We start from the raw sequence: 23,148 nt of genomic DNA, 5'->3' as shown, positions 1-23,148 counted from the left end.
AATACCCCCAAGCCACCAGGTGGAGCCCTCCTTGCAGCATGGAGGTCCCCAGAAGACCAGCAGGGCATCATGGACAATGGAGTTTTTATGCACCGCCCTGCTGGATGCCATGAGAGGGAGCTGCAGGGAGGACCGAAGAGTTCTTCGTGCCCTATGACCCGGAAGTTCGTCATAGGAAGAGCGACTGGCTTCCGGGGTGAGAAAAGGACTATTTACCCTGACCCAGAAGGAATAAGGACTTGTGGACTGTTGGGCAGGAACACCTCCGGGTCAGGGAATATAAAAGGACTGTGGGAGCTCCCAGACGATGAGCTGAGTTGGGAGGTTGAGTGGCTAAGCGTCTGGGAGTGGAGGATTGGTTTGTTGTGATTATTATTGGAGAATTGTGGAGAGGAGCGTGCTTTGTGCACATAATTATTATAATAAATAATTATTTGGACTTTTATCTGGTGTCTGACGTGTGGTCCGAGGGTACAAGGGTGCGAGAAAACCCTAATCTGTCACAACATGTATATGCTACCCCTGGGTCACATTATCTGCAGGCATGGGGTTTCATTCCATTGCTATGCCGATGATATGCAGCTCTGTGTGAGACTGGATCCAACTTCTCTTACACCTCCATCAACCCTTTTCTCCTGCTTGGATGAGATTAAGGCCTGGATGTCCAAGAACCTCCTTAAGCTGAACAGCACCCAAACTGAAGATCTTTTAATTGGTACCCCCATCAACTTCATTCCTCTGTAAATTGTATTTCCTTTTCTGGTCATACCATTACCCTCTCCCCCTCTGTTACAAATTTGGGTGTCAATTTACACTCCCATCTGTCATTTGATACACAAGTTAGATTGGTTCAGATCCTACCTCTCAGGCTGCACTCAGTTTGCTCAGCTTAACACTTTCACATCCCAGCCCACTGCTGTTACTTCAGGTGGGCTCTGTCCTGGTGTCCCTCCTTTTCATTATTTACCTCCTTCCCCTCGGCAATATCTTTCGTAAATATAACATTAGCTTCCACTGTTATGCTAATGACACCCAGCTCTATCTCACTAGCAAACCTGCTGCTTCCTTTCCACCCTCCTCACTTACTGATTGCATAGCAGAAATCAAGTCCTGGTTTTCTTCAGATTTTCTTAAATTAAATAACAAGTGACAAAACTGAGGTTCTCCTCATTGGTACAAAATCAACATTATCCAAAACTGATCATTTTTCATTTGTTGTTGATAATTCCTCTGTCTCCCCTCTGTCTGGGTGTCATCCTTGACAGTACTTTATCCTTTCAGTCCCACATCAATAACATCTCCCGGTCTGCATATCTCCACTTGCGTAACATTAATCGTATTCGCCCCCTCTTCCCTCACTCCCCACACCACTGCTATCCTTGTTCATAGCCTTGTCACTTCTCGTCAAGATTATTGCAATTCCCTTTTCTTTTGGTCTTTCCCGCAAATCTCTTTATAAGCTTCAACTGATGCTGAATTCGGCTGCCCGTCCTCATCATTACTAGAACCCCCTCAATTCACCACATCACTCCCGTTTTTGCAGCAGCTTCATTGGCTTCCAGTTCAGTTCCGAATTCAATTCAAAATTCTCCTACTAACGTGTAAAGCTCTCCACAAGCTTGCCCCTCCATATCTGTCTGACCTCCTCCATGTTGCCATTCCCTCCCGTACCCTCAGATCCTCTTCCTCCATCCACTTGACTGTCCCCTTCGTTCGTCTTACCACTATGAACACAACTGAATGCTTTGCTCCCCAGCTCTGGAACTCACTACCATCTGAGCTTAGACATATTGAATAATTTTCACTTTTCAAATCTAAACTTAAAACTCATTTGTTTAAGACTGCTTTTTCTCTTTGATTACAATTGCTCTGTCTAACTTTAATTTTTGTATTTTACTTTTGTTTATAATCTGTGTTTTATCTATTGTTCAGTGTCATTGAGTGTTTAGAAAGGCGCCTACAAATAAATAAAATGTATTATTATCTATATATATAATTCACTAAGGCAAGACACCCATGGAAAGCCGCGTGGATTCACTAAGCCGCCGACAAGTAAGACACCTATGGCGCACGCAGGGAGGAGCCACACCCACCAACTCAGACGCGACGACACAGAAAGAACGGCGTCATTTATATTCGTCTGTCGTAGAGGCCTCATGTACCTCCGAGTCATCTTGACTGTTCATAGAGGCGTGTTTCTCACGGAGGTGAGTCGCCATATGCAGCGTGTGAAATGGTTTGCGAGGGGTATCCCATGGCATCCTTAAAGCATTCCTTTACAACTGAGGTTAAAACACAATGAAGTAAGCAGTCTTTAAAAAGTGAGTTTTCGGTTACGACGCACGACCGCGTGCACCATAGCAAACTGTTTTACACGCTGCATACAGCAATTCGCATCTGCGACAAACATGCGTCTTCTTCACTCACCGACAATTATATGTTGCTCTCTCCAGAGTTCCATCTTTTCATTCACTTTCTGTTGTATCCTCAAACTCTCCCTTTTTAGACAACTGTGTCTTTCCAGAAGTGTTCAACCATCAATAAATAATTTTGCGGCGTTTATCATGCCGCGGGTTCACTATTGTGTTGTATTTTGCTCTCTCCAGAGTTCCATCTTTTCATTCGCTTGCTGTTGTATTCTCACACCATCCCATTTTAGACAAGCGTGTCTTTCCAGAAGTGTTTAGCATTCAATAAATAATTATGCACGAGATTGAGCGTGTGTCTACCCAGTGCGGAGAGGCGTGGGTAAGCCGTTGAACCCCATTCGGGCTGCAAACTGTGGAATTCCCACTAAGTGCGCCTCATACGCTCCCACTGGTTACGTCCCTACCCTTTGTACACACCCCCCTCCAACCTCGCTACTACCGTGGTCGGGTGTCTTGGTGGATTATATTTAGAAAAGCAGCCAACGACTCAAGTGACGAGTTGGAGGTGGGCACATGTGCGGGCAGTGCATGCTGAACGAGAAATCAGCAGACTAGCATGACGGAGGGAGCTGAATGGACGTCCTTCTCCTCTCCTCCCGTTCCACACTGAGTGTCGTGCACCCCCATCCCTCCGTCTGGCAGGAGAAGGCGCGATGGTGGTCCACCAGTTTTCAGTCACGGACGATTGTGTGTTGGTTCGTTCCGTGCATTGTTACAATGTTGCTTTTCTTGCTGATTTAATACATTTCTGATTTTTCAAATGTTAATTTTCTCCCTGTGCTTAAAAATCATTAAAAAACCGGGCTGATTATGCGGCTTATGGTTTGCCGTGGGTTGGCTAGTTATTATTATTATTATTATGTCCATCATCTCCTTCATCTCCTAGCCAATCTCTGTCCCTGCCTCACCCTCTGTGATGCTGAAAAGCTGATTCATGCCTTTGTCTCTTCCAGGCTGGACTATTGTAATGCACTCCTCATCGGGATACCCAACAAGAGCCTTCAAAAGCTCCAACAAATTCAAAATAATGCCGCAAGGATCCTGATGAGGGTGCGGAAATATGAACACATTTCACCAATCCTTCGGTCACTTCATTGGCTCTCAATTCACCTCCGTATTAAATACAAACTCCATTTGCTCACTCATCAGTGTATTCACTGATAATGCTCCACAATATCTTAAGGAACTCCTTATATTACAATCCACTACAAGAAACCTCCGCTTTGCAAATACTTACTGCCGTGACCAAACTTCATACAATGGGTGGCCGAGCCTTTGCAGGCCACTAATTATTGTTGTTTTATCTCTGTTTTTATCTTGTTTTGTCTCTGTTTAAACTTTTTATGTAGCACTTTGAGATTTACTACAAATGTAAAGTGCTTTATAAATAAAATGAATGAATGAATGCTTGCAAACTACTTAGGGTTCATAGCTGACAAAGCTATTTTGCTATAATGGCAGGTTATTCATACAGGCATCTGGCATAAGACAGGGTGCAGTAAGCTGACTTAGGACAATTTCCAGTTTCTTTAGGATTGTGTCTGTTTGACAAAAGAAAGATGACCTTTCCTTCTTTAGGGTCTGTCTGACAAGTAAAAAAAAAAAAAAACAAATAGAAAGAGATGCCCCATTAGTGTAATAAAATAAAATCCATCCATCCATCCATCCATTATCCAACCCGCTGAATCCGGACACAGGGTCACGGGGGTCTGCTGGAGCCAATATAAAATAAAATGCTAAAGTAAATGATATCCATCTATCCATCCATTATCCAACCCGCTACCCGCTATATCCTGGGGGTCTGCTGGAGCCAATCCCAGCCAACACAGGGTGCAAGGCAGGAAACAAACCCCAGCAGGGCGCAAGCCCACCGCAGGGCACACGCCCAACAAGGACAATTTAGAAACACCACTGCACCTAACCTGCATGTCTTTGGACTGTGGGACAAAAACGGAGCACTCGGAGGAAACCCACGCAGACACGGGGAGAACATGCAAACTCAGGACCCAGTAAGCGAACCCAGGTCTCCGAACTGCGAGGCAGCAGCGCTACTCACTGCACCACCTGATGCTATGTTTTGGGGTTTTTTTTTTTATAAATAAAGGGAAAGGGGAGGAAGAAGAACTTATAAAATGCCAGTCAAAAAATACGACTTTGCTCTCCTGCCTTGCAAAGCATGAATTCACATACTCATCTATGACTCAATGAAAAGCTGATTGATTTGAACTACTGTATTCCTGTCTTCCTCACAGGTTTCTTCCACAATAGTCTTAAGATTAAAATCATTTCAATTCATTTTTTTTTCCCTTCATTGAGTAACACTCAATACCCCAGAATGATAAAGTGAAAACAGGGTTTTAGAAATTCTTGCAGATATATTAAAAATAAAATAAAAAACGAATATCCCATTGACACAAGTATTTCAGACCATTTCCTCAGAACTTCTTTGAAGCCTCTTTGGCCAAGATTCTAGCCTGGAGTCTTCCTGGGTCTGACACGACAAGCTTCACACACCCGGATATGGAGATTTTCTGTCATTCTTTACTGCAAATCCTCTCAAGTTCTGTCAAGTCAAACCATTAGAACAATCTGGATGAGTACTGGCAATTCAGCCCAATAAAACTCACCAGTCCTGTGCACTTAATTCTTTTTAAATAACATCAAGTCGAGTTTTGAAAGCCCCTAAACTCTTACTGTCTACCACACTACTTGGTAGCTTATTCCAAGTGTCTGTGGTTCTTTGTGTGAAGAAAAACTTCCTAATGTTTGTGCAAAATTTACCCTTCATGAGTTTCCAACTGTGTCCCCGTGTTCTTGATGAACTTATTTTAAAGTCACCGTCTCGATTCACTGTACTAATTCCCTTCATAATTTTAAACACTGTAATCAGGTCTCCTCTTAATCTCCTTTAAAGGCTCAGCTCTTTTCATCTTTCTTCACAACTCATCCCCTGTAGCCCTGGAATCAGCCAAGTTGCTCTTCTCTGGCCCTTTTCCTGCACTGCTTTGTCCTTTTTGTAGCCTGGAGACCCAAACTGCACACAGGACTCTAGATGAGGCCTCATCACTGTGTTATACAGCTTGAGCAGAACCTCCATGGACTTGATCTCTACACATTAAGGTGCTATATAACTTGACATTCTTCCAAAATAACATCAAGTCGACTTTTGAAAGTCCCTAAAGTCCTACTGTCTATCGCACTACCTGGTCACTTATTCCACATGTCTGTGGTTCTCTATTTGAAGAAAAGCTTCTTAATGTTTGTGTGAAATTTCCCCTTAAGTTTCCAACTGTGTCCCCGTGTTCTTGATGAACTTTTTTTAAAGTCACCATCTTGATCCACTGGACTAATTCCCTTCATAATTTTAAACACTTCAGTCAGGTCTCCTCTTCATCTTCTTTAAAGGCTCAGCTCTTTTAATCTTTCCTCATAACTCATCTCCCTTAGCTCTGGAATCAGCCTCGTCACTCTTCTCTGGACTTTCTCTAGTGTTGCTATGTCCTTTTTATATCCTGCAGACCAAAACTGCACACAGGACTCCAGATAATGCCTCACCATTGTGTTATAAAGCTTCAGCATATCCATCTTGAACTCTACACATCAAGGCACTATATAACCTGACATTCTTCCAAAATAACATCAAGTCAAGTTGTCAGGTCAGGTCAAGTTGGGGAGCATTCACTGGTACAGCATGTTACTGCACCCACCACACGACGAAACAGCTTGGGGTCCTGGTTGGCAACCCCCCAGGCAGACACGCACTCCAGTCCCACCCTCCGGAAATGACCCTCTATCTGCCGCAGCTAGGTGTTACATGGGCATCCCCTTGGCCTGGTCCAGCCATTCGGGTCCTTAACAATGAGAGTCTTGTTAGCCGGATCACCCTCGGCGAATCGCGCCACATGGCCGTAGTGCCGTAACTAACGCTCCCTCACAATGCAGGTAATGAAACTCATTTGGGACTCCATGAGCGACACAAAGTCAAACCATCGGTACCCAGGTATTCTCCAAAGAGACACAGTACAGAAGGAGTCCAGTCTTCATCTCAGTCAGTTGTGAAGGTCCCTAAAGTCCTATTGTCCACCACCCTATTTGGTCACTTATTCCACGTGTCTGTGGTTCTCTGTGTGAACAAAAGCTTCCTAATGCTTGTGTGAAATTTAGCCTTAACAAGTTTGCAACTGTGTCCCGATGTTCTTGATGAATTAATTTAAAGTCACAGTCTCGATCCACTGGACTAATTCCCTTCATAATTTTAAACACTTCAGTCAGGTCTCCTCTTAATCTCCTATAAAGGCTCAGCTCTTTTAATCTTTCCTCATAATTCATCTCCCGTAGTCCTGGAATCAGCCTAGTTGCTCTTCTCTGGACTTTCTCTTGTGCTGCTATGTCATTTTTTTTATCCTGGACACCAAAACTGCACACAGGACTCCAGATGAGGCCTCACCAGTGTGTTATAAAGCTTCAGCAGAACCTCCTGTGACTTGTACTCCACACATCAGGGCGCTATATAACCGGACATTCTGTTAGCCTTCTTAATGGCTTCTGAACACTGCCAGTTGATAGTGTCAACTCCACCACGACTCCTAAATCCTTCTCATAAGACGCACAGACCTCCTATTGTGTATTCAAACCTCACATTTTTACTTCCTACATGTCATACGTTACATTTACTGACATTAAAGTTCATCTGCCACAAATCTGCCCAAGCCTGTCTGCTGTCCAAGTCCCTCTAGTTGGTAGATGACCTTAAGTGGACTGCTATTTTCTGGTCTCTTCAGAAATGTTCGATTGGATTCAAGTCAAGGCTCTGACTGGGCACTCAAGGACCTTTCCAAAGTTATCACTAAGCCACTCCTGTGTTATCTTTGCTTTGTGCCTAGGATCATTGCCATGTTGGAAGGTGAGCCTTCAATCCCAGTCTAAGGTCCAGAGCACATTAGAGCACGTTTTCATTAAGGATATCTCTGCGGTTTTCTCCATTTCCCTCAACTCTGAATAGTTTCCCAGTTCCTGCCGCCGAAAAATAACCCCACAGCATGATGCTCCAGACACCACACTTCACTAACAGAATGGTATTGGGCAGGTGAAGAGAAGTGCCTGGATTCCTCAAGACGTGATGCTTAGAACTGAGACCATTAACAGCTCAATCTTGATCTCATCAGACCACAGAATCTTCTTTCTTTACAGTCTGAGACCACTTTAGGTGCCTTTTTGCAAACACCAAGAAGACTTCCATGTGATATCTGGCTACTCTGCCATAAAGCCAAGATAAGTGAAGCAGTCCCATGGTGATTGTCCTTCTGAAAGTTTCTTCCATCTCCACACAGGTTCTCCAGAGGTCAGCCAGAGTGACTATCAGTTTTGTTGGCCACCTGTCTTACCAGTGCCCTTCATCCCATGACTGTTAAATTTGGTCAGGTGGCCAACCCTAGAAAGAGTAGTATTGGTGCCAAACTTCTTTCATTTAAAATTCTGGGTGACATAATGCTTTTGAAAACCTACAATGCTGCCGAAACGTTTGTTGTAACCTTTCCTCAGATCTCTGCCTTGACACACACCCGTCTCTAGGCTCTGCAGGCAATTCCTGTAACTTCTAGGCTTGGTTTTTGTTCAACGGTGGGACCTTCTACAGACTGGCGTGTGTCTTTCTGACCACAGGTGGACTCCGATCAAGGTGTAGAAACATCTCAGTGATGATCAATAGAATGGGGTGTACCCAAGCCAGATTTCGAGAGTCTCAATACTTGTGCCAATGGAATATTTCAGTTCTTCTTTCGGCTGCTCCTGTTAGGGGTTGCCACAGCGGAACATCTTTCTCCATCTCTTCCTGTCCTTGTCCTCTTGCTCTGTCACACTCATCACCTTCATGTCCTCTCTCGCTGCATAAAAACATACCAGCAACTTTTGAACTCTGTGGAGGTAAGAAGAGACAATAAAAGTACTTCAGGTGGGAGGTCATTCTTTCAATTTCAGTTCACGTAAGTTGAGTAATTGACATGATGAAAAAGATACTTAGTGAATGAAATAAACACTTGCTTTTGAATATTTCTATCTGATGTAAAAATGTGCGGAGACATATAGAATATATGGACACCCACGATATGTCGAATGTAGGGCAGGCAGTGTCGCTGCCTTCTCCTGTAAATATCTTCCCTTCTGGAATGAGGCAAAAGACACAATAGGTTTACCAATGAGGAGAGCTGAAATATGTTATCTTCTTCTTCTTCTCCTTTTTCTTTCGGCTGCTCCTGTTAAGGGTTGTCTTAGCAGATCATCCTTTTCCATTTCTTCCTGTCCTCATTATCTTGTTCTGTCACACCCATCACCTGCATGTCCTCTCAAACCACATCCATAAACCTCCTCTTAGGCCTTCATTTGTTCCCCTTAACTGACAGCTCTATCCTTAGCACCCTTCTCTCATATAAACTCAGCATCTCTCCTCTGTACATGTCCAAAGCAACGCAATCTCAACTTTCTGACTTTATCTCCCAACCGTCCCACCTGAGCTGACCCTCTGATGTCCTCATTTAGAAAACATTTATGAATTTGTATGTACAGCATACCATACCCTTTTCTAAACTTGCTTACTTCTGAGCAGGGTCAACAAGGGCCTGAAGCTTATGCCAGCAAGCAAAGAGCACAAGGCAGAGACAGTCTCTGGATAAGGTGCCAGTCCACCTAACCTGTATGTCTGGAAACTGGAAGCAATCTGTTCAGTTAGCCAATAAAAGGTGTCATTTTGCTTGAGTTATCATTGCATCCATTATGGCTAACATGGTACAAGACCCCATTACTAAAGAAAATCTGGAAAATTGGAGGTGTTCTTAAACTTTTGACCAATAGTGTAGATCAGGGGTGTTGAGCTTCAGTGGCTGCAGGTTTTCATTTTATTACTTTTCCTAATCAGTGACTAGTTTTCACTGCTAATTAACTTCTTTTTCCCTTCATTTTAATAGCCCTGTTTTCAAGGATTCAGTCATTTGAATTGATTCTTTTCTTCATTAAATGGCAGCCAAACAGAAATGAGGCGTGAAACGAGCCAACAGATGACCAGCTAAACTGGGATTTCAAACCTCAACCAATTTCACTCCAACCAATCTCTTAATGAGAAGCAGATTTTTGTTGTTAATGTGTGAAACCATTGCTTTGTGTGTTTTTTTTTGGAAAAATATTCAAACCAGGGACGAAAGGTGGAAAAAATAGCTCTAAAACAGAGACTAACAATTAATTCATGTAATTTCTATGAGAAAGTAAGTGCGTCTTTGAATACTATGATATAGCATATCAAGACATAACTAACGATCACTCAAATAAGAAAAGTCAAAACCTCAGACGTCAAATAGCACAAACCAGACGTGACTTTGTTATTGTTTATTAACTCTTTGAGGGCTGAATGTTTTTTCCCAAAGACAGTTTCTGAAAAGCAATGGTTTCAACACAGAAATCAACAGTTTGCCAAGACTGTGCAGCAAGCTTGCTGCCAGGCTGTCTTCACTGGGGCAGCAGCAGCAGCAGCGATCACGGCCGCAGTGCATTGCAATCTGGCTTCTTCCTTTTGTCGCTGTTAAATGGCAGTCCTCCCTGGCAAACATTGTCAGTACCACGATTAGCTGGGGACCAATCAGCTGAAGCTGGAACCTCACATCCGTTTTCGATAACTTGTATCAAAATCGGAGTCCGACAAGTCATAGTCCAGTTCAGAGGTAATAATAGGCAAAACATCATCCATGGAGTATTTTGCTTTACGGATTCGCTTTGATCTCTCGTCAGATGTCAGTCCCATTTTGGCTGTTGTTTGCGCCTTGCTACTCACGCGAGCGCAGGAAATCTTGGTCAAAAAAATGAATCTAACTGGTTCACTAACAAAAGCACGATAGACATATGAACACTGACAAAACCACGACGGACAAATGAGCGCTGACAAACTCGCTAACTGATTTTCGACAAATGCGCGCCGACAAAATCGCGAGAGTGGGCAAGAGAGTGGGACACATACGTGCGCATTATGTACACATTATGTGCTAGGTTATAACTGTATTCAAAGATGCTAATTGCACTGATTTTCGTTCCTCCAGAAGATGTTGGGTCCGCTTTCGATGAACTGAGTGAGAGTAGACCCGAAAATCTCCAGGATGTTAATGATTACTGGGAGGACAATTACGTTGGTCGACTGAGATGTAATTGACGAGCCAACCCGTTGTTTCCTATCACCATGTGGAACATGCAAGAACGTGTTGCTGATGGCATGCCTCGAACAAATAACTCAGTCGAGGGTTGGCATAACGCATCGTATACAAAGCGGAATTACCAACAGTCAGGCAGCCAGCAAGTCTAAATACGCTCAACTATCAAGACGTCTTGCTGCAGTTCTTCCTACATATGCAGGGCGTGATCTTAAGGACTATCTGCGTGCCGTGTCTCATTATATTGACTTCTAAAATAAACATTATTATACATGCTTTAAACTAGTAATTCATATTTAATGAAACTTTCACAATTTTGTCGGCGTGATTTTGTCTGCATGATTTTGACGCCGCATTTTAATGAGTGCTATTTTGTCGGCGCTCATATGTCTATCGCGCAAATGTCGGGTCACTATCTAACTTTCCTTCTAGCAACGAGAGTCCAACTAAAACATAACAGTTAGTTTCGTCAATGTTTACAGTCGATCACCATTGTCAACTCCTCCTTTTGACAAAAGTCGACATCAGCCCTGAAGGAGTTGATTAAAGCCGTTATTGAATATCATGGCTTGCTGCTGCTCTCATTCTGCCACAGCAGACATTTCCAAAACTGTTGATTTTCTGTTTTTTTCTAAGAACAGTGTCAAAATGTTTTGGTGAGCAGAGGGATCAACCTTACTGAGACCTTCAACTTTCTTTATTTTCAGATATTGTATGATGGGCAGAGGTGAGCTGGTCATATGGCAGCTCGTTTTGTGTCTCAGTATTGTTTGGATGCTAATTGATAAAAAAGAAACGACTAAGGGGCCTGAGTCAAGTTAATTAAAATTAAGGCTAAAGAAGTTAATTAGCAACAAAAACTGGTCACTAATGAAGAAGATGGTTAGAATGAAAACCTGCAACCAATGTGGCCCTCCAGGACTGGAGTTCGACACCCGTGGTGTAGAATGACAGGTGACTCTAAATTCAAGAGTGGCATTGAGTCCTTGAACCTAATGCTGCTTGGTTAGAGGAGGGGAGAAACTTTGGGTCTTGTTCAAAAAGCGGATGCCACTTGCTTTTAAGATTAGGCACCCTTACACTATTTTAAGATTAGACACCTACTCTAAATCTTTAAAGATTAGGGACCCTGGTGTACTTAGCCTTTCCCCCACGAACCTTAACTTCAGGGTTTGTAGTAGGGTTAGGCCCATCTAAAACAAACAACAAGAAGGAGATGGCGTCCGCTTTTTGAACAAAACCAGAAACGTCTTCTCCCATGGCTTCCCTTTCAACTGGGCATGGTGGGGAGAGGCAGAATGAAGTGGCTCTCCTGCACACGATGGTTCTCTTCTCATCTTTCATTTAATCCATTTAAGAAAACAAACGGTGCTTTGTTTTTCAGTCCACTTCATTTGTTCTCCATTCCTTTTACAACCAATTTTGATTTGTTTCCATCACTGTAGTTTGTAGCAGGAAAATGATAGAAATGGGAAGATATGAACTGAGATGTGTATTTTATTTTTATACAGTACTTACTGTAACTAACAAGACTGTTCTATTTTTGATTATAAAAATGAATGATATAACGTTATCCTACAGGTGTCATTGTCACTCTTTCTTTTTTATTTCCTTATAATTTAGATATGCCCAAGCCTCCAGAAGAAGACATTTACATTTTGCCAGATGAATATAAGTACTTATCCAGAACCAAACGATCAGTAATGTTCAAGTCCCATAGGAACAAGCAGCTGAATGTTGAGACTCTGGTGGTAGTGGACAGGAAGATGATGGAAAACCATGGAAATGAAAATATAACTACTTACGTCTTAACTATTCTGAATATGGTAATTCTTTCCCTGATAAGTTTATGGAGGATTTATGCTTTTGACTACATTTTCGTTTTATAGCAGAGCTCAATTTTCGTACGGTGGATTCAGAAAGTATTCAGATGGTGAACACTTCATTTTAAATGGTGTGACAGTAGGGGTTGCTGTTTCCCCGGGAAACCCGCAGACAACACGTTCAGACACCAGATAAAATATCAGAAATGAATTTAATTTCTTTAATTATCTGCACAAAGCACCTCCACCTCCACACTACACAAAAAATAAATCAATAATAACAATAATCAATCCTCCTCTCCACCCAGCAGCTTTGTCGCACTTCCTCCCAACTCTGGCTCAGTCTGCTGGGTTTCCCACAGTCATTTTTATAGTCCGCGACCTCGAAGTGCTTCTGTCCTTCAGTCCATGTGATGCCATAGCACTTCCAGATCAGATGAAAACTTTTCCTTTTCCTTCAGCCCGGAAGTACTTCATTTCTTCCGTCCCCATGTCTAGGGAGTACTTCCGGGCTCTAATAGAAACGATCGTGCCTCCCTGCAGCGTCCCGTGGCGGCCACCACGGTATACAACAGGGCTGTGAAGTAAAACTCTAATGTCTATGATGCTCTGCGGGAATTCGGGCCACCTCCATGTTTCAGGGAGGTCTCCATCTGGCGGTCTGGGAGTGTTGGCCGGAATAAACTGCTGGCCGTCTCTCACAATGGATATGTTTGGGCAGTTTATCCTATTCTTCCAGGAAGACCCTCTCACACTCTGTTAGATCACAGTTTACAGGTGCTTCCATTACAGTCTTCAGGTCTCTCCATAGAAGTTCTATGGGGTTTAAATCCAGGGCTGCTCAAGGACATTCGGAAATTTGTCCCAAAGCCACCCCAAGTATTGTCTTGGATGTGTGCTTCAAGTCATTGTCATGATGAAAGGTGAAGCATTGTCCAATTCTGAGGTTCTCTGACTCTTTTGGAGGAGATAAATACATGGGGGTCTCAGGGTCAGTAAGGGTCCACAAATGTTTCCCTCATTTATACCTCACCACAATCTGATTGTGGAGGTCTTGGACTCCATGTCCTGTCCTGCACTGTGAATTGTGGACCTTCATGCACAGGCACGTGGATGCCTTTCCAAATGACGTCTAATCACTTCACGTTGCCACAGGTAAAATCTAATCAAGTTCTGGACGCACCTCAAGGAGAATTAAAGAAAATAGGATGGACCTGGGCACCGTCTGGAGTGCCAGAGCAAAGGGGCTGAGTACTTCTATATCTGGTTTTGAATTTTAATACATTTGCAAGCCTTTCTGGAAAAAAAGAAAGTTTTCACTTTTGTTATTGAGTGTAGGTTGATGGGCCAAATGGCAAATGTATCCATTTAAAATGAAGTGTACAACCTGATCAAGTGTGCAGAAGGCGAAGGTGTCTGAATACTTTCTCAATGCACTGTACATTATAAGTACACCTTGGTAAATCAAAGTCACAGTAATGGCTTTATTGAAAGGCTGATAATGACTTCATGACACCTTATCTGACCTTTGGCTGCCAAGTACTAGGCCCTGTTTTAAATAGCCATTGGAATACTTGAGCGATCACAGCCTGCCATGTTGCCAGCTCTCTCTGATCAATTAAAATAGCAGCAGGTTAAAGTATGACATAGTGCGGCTGGATATTCAGTATGTACGGCTATTTTAAATATTCCCTGAAGTCATCAGACATCATCTGACTTGGCAGGCTGAAGACAGAACTTTTTTTTTTTTTCCTTCTCACCTCAGTGACATAATTAACAAGGCAGCAGACGAGGAAATGAGCTTCTCCTAAAATACAGCATACTCCTAGAAGAGACGTCTTAAAATATATCTGTCTACGATCTTTACAGAGGATTACTTTACTTCATTGCACTTGTCGTGAGGTGTCTGACGGGCGAGAGGTGGCACAGAGCACAGGAAGATCTCACATAAAACCAAGAGAACTGGCAAGGGTAGGACAGCTCTATGTGTCATCTGGACCAGACAAAGGAGGATTCTGGCATAAGATAACGTGAACGTGTTTATTGTAGATTTTTGGTGATTTATGAACCTCTTTCGTAAATTGTACTGATCGCTTGATATTTCTGATGACCCAGCTGGAAAGTAAAACCCAGATCCCTCACTTTTCCTACATGCATTTGGCATCCCTGGTGTGGGTGTCTTGTTAATTGTTTGAATTATTTACCGACATTACCAAAGGCAAAACTGATAATTAATTAACTGAGTAATCAATTCAACAGTGGCATGGGATATCACAACATATTATTTGTAGCACACTGTCATCCTGTCAGGTATTACTTCAAATATTAATTTATTAATGTCTCTCTATTATAAAAAAAAAAGAGACAAGACTATTGCCGAGAGATTTTTTCAAGTCCCGTCCTCCTCTGAGTCATTTCTAGTTAACGGCCCATGCCCGCAGTCCTCTCACCTCTCATTCATGTGAAAGCTTCTGTCAGACACAGTTCCTGCTCCCTCAGCTCTTATAAATTTTTACGTTTTCCTCACTTTAACTTCCCAACAAAAGACTTACTATGTCCAAATCTTATTAAACACTTTCATCCCGAAGGGTTATCAACGCAAGAATCGACTACGCGGGTAATCCTAGCACAGAGAAACGATGAAGTCAAAAAAAATAATGTGAAAATTGTCAATCGATTACACGGCAAATTGGTTAAATGCGTATCAGTAGACTATGCTGAAACATTTGGTGGTGATGGTGCAGGAGATGAAAACATCAACTTACAATATCCTGTAGAATATCTACAACCGTTAACACCATCCGGTCTTACACTGCCCGAATTATTGTAGAAAAAGAAAGTTAATGGAGTACATCTTCCACAGATAACATTAGAATTCGACAAAGTCGTTTTATTTAATAGAGAGAAAGAAACGAAATTCAATCACGGGCAGTGACACGTTGCATTGTCACGATGCAAGTCCAAACACAGAATCAAAATACAATGCGATATTGACGACAATTTAATTAAAAAATTGTTTTTACTGAAGTTTTACAGTAAAAGTGTAAGTTTAAAAAGTATTTGCATGTTAATTTAAAAGCCAAACAACAAAATCGTGTTACGCAATGAATAGCTCTAACGTAACCATCCATCCATCCATTTTCTAACCCGCTGAATCCGAATATAGGGTCACGGGGGCCTGCTGCAGCCAATCCCAGCCAACACAGGGCACAAGGCAGGAACCAATCCTGGGCAGGGTGCCAACCCACCACAGAACACACACAAACACACCCACACACCAAGCACACACTAGGGCCAATTTAGAATCGCCAATCCACCTAACCTGCATGTCTTTGGATTGTGGGAGGAAACCGGAGCGCCCGGAGGAAACCCACACAGACACGGGGAGAACATGCAAACTCCTCTAACGTAACATGAAACATAATTTACTTTCAAATTATTACGTTTTACTATTTTTCAGTTAATTACTTGCTGTAATGTAAAATAATTCTATTATGCATATGTAAAAATTCCAATGAAAATAACAATCTGTTTGAATTCTACATCCACATCCCCATATCCGAGCGGCAGAGCCGCAAAGAGGCTAACGTGTAGCGCAGACCCGGGGGTTGGCGAGTGAAGCGAGTACGGAGCCAAGCCTCGTAGTCACATATTAATAACTAGCCATGCCACTTATCAAAGACGGGTTACCTTGACCTACGTGTACATTCAGCGCCTTTCCTCTGTATTTGTGCGTGTGTATGAAATCTCTTCACCGGCACTCCGTCTCTCGGACACGTTCGTGTAAAACCGGCCTCTCAGATTCTGTCATTATTTTCGAGGAGCCATTCTCACCTCCTGTCCACTTTCATACTTTACGCCATACAGCGCAGAAATGAATGATCTGTCTCCTGATGTTTTGTAAATGTTCTGAAGACCTAAAGAAGCCTTAAGTTAAGCTAAGGTCATGTGACATAAATAGATGCATTTTTGCAGTCCCTAATCTAGAGTGATCTCAACTTCTATCAAGAACATAAAACTTTCTGGGTAATTCCAAATTGTTGACCGCTTAGTGAGAATGCAGTTCAACATGCAATGATTGGTGGTAAAAAAAAGAAAGGATAAATATAAATGAATGGGGAGAAAAGATTCATTTAATGGTGTCCACCTTGTTCCTGGTGCTGCTGGACCCCCAAAAGTCTGACCTCTGAATGCTAGTCATTAACACTGGGATTCTTTACTGCCAACAGGTTTCTTCCCTTTTTAAAGATGGGACTATAGGAGGAAACATCAATATTGTGATTGTGGGATTAATTCTTCTTGAAGACGATCAGGTGAGTATTGCTCTGTTACAACTTCCATTCACAAATTAAGTATCAGTCTCTAAAAATACACTAATAAATTAAAACACATGATTAAGAAAACTGGACAGATAATGAATTACCTCCCTAAGTAAACCAACATTTCCCGATGTTCTTAGATATCCTGATCACCTCCAGTTCTGCCTCAGGTTTATCTGCACACCCGTTAAAGTGCATTCTTTCAGACTGTGGAGGATTTACCTATAAAACAGTTTGGTTTGTGTCCAAGTGGGAATTCCTTTGTTGTGTGTTCTGCTCTTCCTCCCATATCCTAAAACATGTGTCTGATGGGTTGATTGAACGATTGATTGCAATTGTTAACTTCCATCACTTTGTCTAGGGATGTTTTTCACTTTAATGGCCAATACTGGCAGGACAATCCCCAGTCCCATGTGACCCTGAATTGAATTAATCAAGAATGAAAATGTTTGTGATGTAGTGCTTTATTAACATCCATCCATCCATCCATTTTCCAACCCGCTATATCCTAACTACAGGGTCATGGGGTTCTGCTGGAGCCAATCCCAGCCAAAACAGGGCGCAAGGCAGGAAACAAACCCCAAGCAGGGCGCCAACCCACCGCAGGGCACACACACACACACACACTAGGGACAATTTAGAATTGCCAATGCACCTAACCTGCATGTCTTTGGACTGTGGGAGGAACCCCACGCAGACACGGGGAGGACATGCAAACTCCATGCAGGAAGGACCCAGGAAGTGAACCCGGGTCTCCTAACTGAGAGGCAGCAGCGCTACCAACTGTACCAACACGCCAGCCGCTTTATTAACATTCACTTTAAATTGTGCAGTTTTAAAATGAGAAATCGTTCTCTTCTTCCGCTATTCTGGTATTTCCTCTGACATCCCCAAAGGCATTCAAACAAATCAACTGACGTTTGCAAATGAATTCTTTGTGAGTGTGAGTATGAATGGTGGATTTAGAAAGTATTCAGACCCTCTTTCTTTCTTTCTTTCTTTCTTTCTTCTGTGCAATGTAGATTTCATTTTAAATGGGTCAAATTGCCATTTCTGCCCATTAATCTACAACCCATAATGAGTGAAAATATTATTTCAGAACGGTTTGCAAATTCATTCAAAATCAAAACCTGGAATCGGTTATTCATATTATGGATTCACTTATTCATAGTCAAAACCCTTAATTCAGTACTTTGTGGTATTTGATCTCAGTCATCGTAGCACATCCTCTCATTTATAAACTGCCATCTTCAGGACTCTCCACTGATGTTCAATGGGGTTTAAGTCTGTCCACTCAAGACCCTCAGAGACTTGTTCTGAAGCCACCCCAGTGTTGTCTAAGCTGTAAACGTTGGGTCACTGTCAAACTGAAAGGTGAATTACTGCTCCAGTCTGAGGTGGTGGGCCCTCTGGAGCAGGTGTTCTTCAAGGACGTCTCTGTATTTGGCTTCATTCATCTTTCCCTGCCTCCGAGAAGCACCCCATAGCATATTGAATCCCACCAAAGAGATGGTATCTCGTGGCCTCGGAACCCCTGCAGATTTTGTTTTTTTTTTTCTCCAGCCTTATGGAGTTTCATTTTTTTTTTTGGTTTATTTCTGTCCTCCCAGGCCATTGGACCTTAATTAATTCTTTGTTAATTAGTATTGTCTAATTTTATTTTTATCTTTTTTCTTTCTTCATCTTGTAAAGCACTTTGAGCGTCATCATTTGTATGAAAACGTGCTATAGAAATAATTGTTGTTGTTATTAGGCAGGTGATGAGCAGTGCGTGGTCCTTGCCATAGTCGTTGGAGTTGTGACCAAAGAGTTGAATTTTTATCTCCTCAGACCAGAGAATCTTTTCCCTTTATGCTTTAAGGTGCTCATATTACTCAAGAGTGGCTTCTATCCATCCATCCATCCATCCATTATCCGACCCGCAATATCCTAACTACAGGCTCACGGGGGTCTGCTGGAGCCAATCCCAGCCAACACTGGGCGCAAGCCCACCACAGTGCAGTGGCTTCCATCTGAACACCATTTCGATAGAGTGCTGTTGTGGTGGTCTTCATTCATGCAATTTCTCTCATCTCCGCAGAAGACTCAGAAGGCGTGAGGCACTCTGCACTCTGGAGCAGGTTGTCTTTAGGGACCTCTCTGTAGTTGGCTGCATTCATCCTTCCTTCAGTTCTGATCAGTCTCATTGTTACTACACCCCCATAGCATGATCCCACCATAGTGATGGTATTAAGCAGAGGATGAGCAGTGCCTGGTCTATGTTGTACATAGTGAATGACATTCTGCCCAAAGATTTCAAATGTTGTCTCATCTTTGGCCTCATGCTCTCAGACTTCAAGCAGGCTGTCATATACTTTTTAACTCAAGAGTCACTTCCGTCTAGCCCCTCTACCATAAACGCCTGAGTGATGGAGTGCTGCTGACATGGTTGTCCTTCCATCAGTTTCTCCCATCTCAGCCTAGGAATTCTGAAGCTCTGTTAGAGTGACCTTTGGGTTCTTGGTCACCTCACTGGCCTGGGCACTTCTTCCTCAGTTACTTAGTTTTTCAAAACTCCAACCTGGTGGTTCCAAACTTTTTCCATTCCACAACTGTTGAGGCCACTGTGCACCTCAGAACACTCCAAGCAATGGGTTTATTTCCTTACCCTAATCTATGAGAGAGAGCTCTTATTGTGGTCGAGCAAGGAAGGAGTTAAGTTGAGTTAAGTTAAGCTGTGCCAACAGGTTGCCCCTTTTAATAATAGTCTAGTACAGTGCTTCCCAAACAGGTTCCTGGGGACCCCCTGTAGCTGCAGGGTTTTTGGTCCAACCAACAAACTTTTTTTCATTGGACTCTTGGCCTAATTAAATGAGTCATTCTGTGTTTTGGAGTCAATGTAGAAATGACAAGCTAAGTTTGGTAGATTTTTATTAAAATGTCAGCCAGTCAGTCATCATCCAACTCACTATATCGTAACACAGGGTCATGGGGGTCTGTTGGAGCTAATCCCAGCCAGCACAGGACGCAAGGCAGGAACAAATCCCGGGCAGGGTGCCAGCCCACCACAGGGCACACACACAATTTAGGATTGCCAATGCACCTAACCTGCATGTCTTTCTACTGTGGGCGGAAACCCACGCAGACACGGGGAGAACATGCAAACTCCACGCAGGGAGGACCCGGGAAGCAAACCAGGGCCTCCTCACTGCGAGGCAGCAGCGCTACCCCTGCGCCACCGCGCCGCCCTTTATAGAAATGTAATAAGCAGTTATATGGAGAATATGTCGTTTTTTTAACAGTATTTTCAACCTAATTTTCATTCTGCTTTTCCAGGCGTTCTGGTTCTTTAATTGATTATTTAATAATTAGCAAGTCTGACACCAAAGTCGTTGCTGTTTTCATCATCCCGAGGGTCTGCTGTGCTGCCTGTTAATTGTCGCTATTAGGGTTAAATAAAGGGAGCAAACTACACAGTACAATAATAGGAAAACAACAAAAGAGAGTTAAGCATTTATAGCTTTAGAAAAAAACAAATATTTCTAAATGTCTTAGAAATGTAAAAACCATACTGTTGTGTTTTTCTGAATGCGGAATAAAAGAAGAGTTAAAAAAGACCAGCTGATTAAATGAGATCAGTTGTTATTGATTATCATCACCGATTGTGAATCTGATTGGAACAAAAACCTGCAGCTACAGGGGGTGGGTCTCCAGGACCGAGTTCTGGAACCACTGGTCTAGTAGATCGGGGGTCCTCAGTCATGGTCCTAGAAGGCCGCAGTGGCTGCAGGTTTTTACTCCAACCCAACTGCTTAATAAGAAGCCCTTATTGCTTAAGTAGCACTTCTGCTTCACTTTAGTGGTCTCGCTTATTAAGATTTTGAACCCTTATTGCTTATTTTAGCCTTAAACAGCTGCATTCTCAAATTTTTAATGGCTCCTAATTATCAATAACATGCAAATGCCAAAAGAAACCAGCAGTTCTCCATTTAGCTTGTTACCATTTACACCTCTGTGTGTATTTATCATGCACTATTGGGTTTAATTAAATACACTGGAACCTCGGATTGCGCGTAACTTGGTTTACAAGACGAGCTAAAATTTGTAATAAATTTTGACTCGATAAACGAGCAAGGTCTTACAATACGAGTAGTACGTATACGCTTTGTCTGCCGAGTGTCACGTGATCACAACTGAGCTGATGGTTCTTCTCTCTCTTGCTGCGGGATTGTAGGTAATCATCAGTCAGTGTGCCTCACTCATACAGTCAACATCCGTATGAGCGTATACTGTTTACTACAGACCCAACAGAGACTGTTCTTCCTGAGGGTACTCAGGAGGAATAACATCACACAGAGACTGCTGGTGTGCTTTTATAGAGCTTCCATAGAAAGCATCCTAACATACTGCATACAGTATGCATATGGTATGCTAGCTGCACAGTGGCTCAGAGGAGAGCACTTCAGGGAGTCATCAACGTTGCCCAAAGGATTATCGGCTGCCCTCTCCTTACACTAGAAGATCTACACGGCTCCCGCTGCCTCAAGAAAGCCAATGACATCATAAAAGACACCTCACACCCTGGTCACTCCCTTTTTGAACTGCTGCCGTCAGGAAAACGGTACAGAGCAATACACGCAAGGACAAACCGACTCAAACATAGCTTTTACCCAATTGCAATAGCACGTCTTAATGCCACTAAAAGTAGAAATGGTCACAAATAGCTATATGAGTTATGTACTTATGTATACCCTAATTTATGTAAATCGCACTACTGTATGTTGTTTATATTGCTTGTTTAGTTCTACCTGTTTTCTTTATTGTTATATATGTGATAAGGCACTGACCGGAGACATCTTTTTAATTTCATTGTACTTGTGACAATGACAATAAAGGATCATTCATTCATTGTGACCACGTGTGTGTGCGCGTGTAAGTGTGTGCTGTGACGTGCGAGTTCCCGTCTTGCACCCCAAAAACACGAAGCCGAGTCTCAGTACTTTAGCGACACCAGCTTTATTCAGCTTGAAACAGGAACAGAGCGGTTATTTATTGTAGCGGGATCTGCCACTAACTATACACAGACACAGCAGTTAGGCAGGGTCAGAACCAAGTTAGTGGCCAAGTAATACTGTGCCCTGCATTTATAACGTTTCTTGTTCCTTGTATCACCCATCGACGGCAGGCACTTGTAGCATGTTCGCGATCTTTTCGGATTCGCTTTTATGGCAAACTGCTACAGCGCTTGGAGCCTGCGGTTGCTTCAGGACGCTCTTCCACGTGTCGTCCCGTTGGATGGAATCCCACAAGAGTTTAGAAACTCACTCACACCAGCCATGATTCTTTTCAAAGGTAAAGTGCAGGTTAATTCGTTTTATGTATTTTTACTTTATATTTTGTATTAATCATTTTTATATGAATATTTTTGGGCTGTGGAACGAATCATCTGAGTTTCCATTATTTCTTATGGGGAAATTCTCTTTGATATACGAGTGCTTTGGATTGTGAGCACATTTCTGGAACGAATTACGCTCGCAAACCGAGGTTCCACTGTACTTGGAAGGAAAGTGAAGAGTAAAAAGTAAAGAACTGAGAAGTACTCCTCCATTTTAGACTTTATATCATTTGGATGATAACCTTAGAAAGGGGAAGAAAATCCAGGATATGTGAATGACCTGACATAGCAGAGTTAAAGCACTAATAAGCCATGAAATTAAATTATAGGCAAGAATTGCTTTCTAATTAACTCTTTGAGGGCTGAATATTTTTTCCCAAAAACAGTTTCTGAAAAGCAATGGTTTCACACAGAAATCAACATAAAACATCTGTTGCTTACAATCCCTCCCTTTCAAAGATCCAAGAGGACACTGGGAGAAAGATCTCTCAATTAATATATCAGAAAAGGAGTGGAAAGTAGCAATGCAGAGAATTCACTCGAGCTCCATATGCGCAAAGCATACAATTATACAACTTAAAATGATATATCGAGCACATCTGTCTTGACTAAAACTCTCCAAAATGTTTCCAGGGTGTGATCCAATCTGCGAACGTTGCAATCAAGTCCCAGCCTCACTGGGTCACATGTTCTGGGCCTGCACCAAATTAACATTATTCTGGACCAAAATTTTTAATGACCTCTCAGACAGCCTTGGTGTCACAATCCCTCTAACAGCTGTGTTTGGTGTTCTTCCAGAGGGGCTTAAAGTGGAGAAGGACAAACAAATTGTGATTGCATTCACTACACTCTTGGCACGCAGACTTATTCTGATAAACTGGAAGAACCCAAACTCTCCTCTTTTAAGTCCGTGGGAAACCGATGTGTTATATTATTTGAAGTTGGAAAAAAATCAAATACTCAGTTAGAGGATCCATGCAGACTTTTTTCAAAACATGGCAGGATCTGATCAGTAAT

At 42.5% G+C, this 23,148-nt stretch overlaps 1 protein-coding gene across 3 annotated transcripts in view; it reads left to right on the top strand.

Annotated features, from left to right (window-relative positions):
- The window catches only part of LOC120515670 (A disintegrin and metalloproteinase with thrombospondin motifs 16), a 330,557-nt gene that overhangs the window by 99,668 nt on the left and 207,741 nt on the right, over nt 1-23,148 (top strand). For all 3 annotated transcript variants that reach the window (XM_039736888.1, XM_039736889.1, XM_039736891.1), the window contains 2 exons: nt 12,239-12,441; nt 16,668-16,751. In XM_039736888.1, the coding sequence (XP_039592822.1) occupies nt 12,239-12,441; nt 16,668-16,751 (287 nt within the window). The remainder of the gene's footprint in view (nt 1-12,238; nt 12,442-16,667; nt 16,752-23,148) is intronic.

Source organism: Polypterus senegalus, chromosome 15, assembly GCF_016835505.1.
Source record: "Polypterus senegalus isolate Bchr_013 chromosome 15, ASM1683550v1, whole genome shotgun sequence".
NCBI classification, from domain to species: domain Eukaryota; kingdom Metazoa; phylum Chordata; class Cladistia; order Polypteriformes; family Polypteridae; genus Polypterus; species Polypterus senegalus.
Note: the sequence above shows the minus strand (reverse complement) of the source record. Positions and strands in the feature narration are given on the sequence as shown.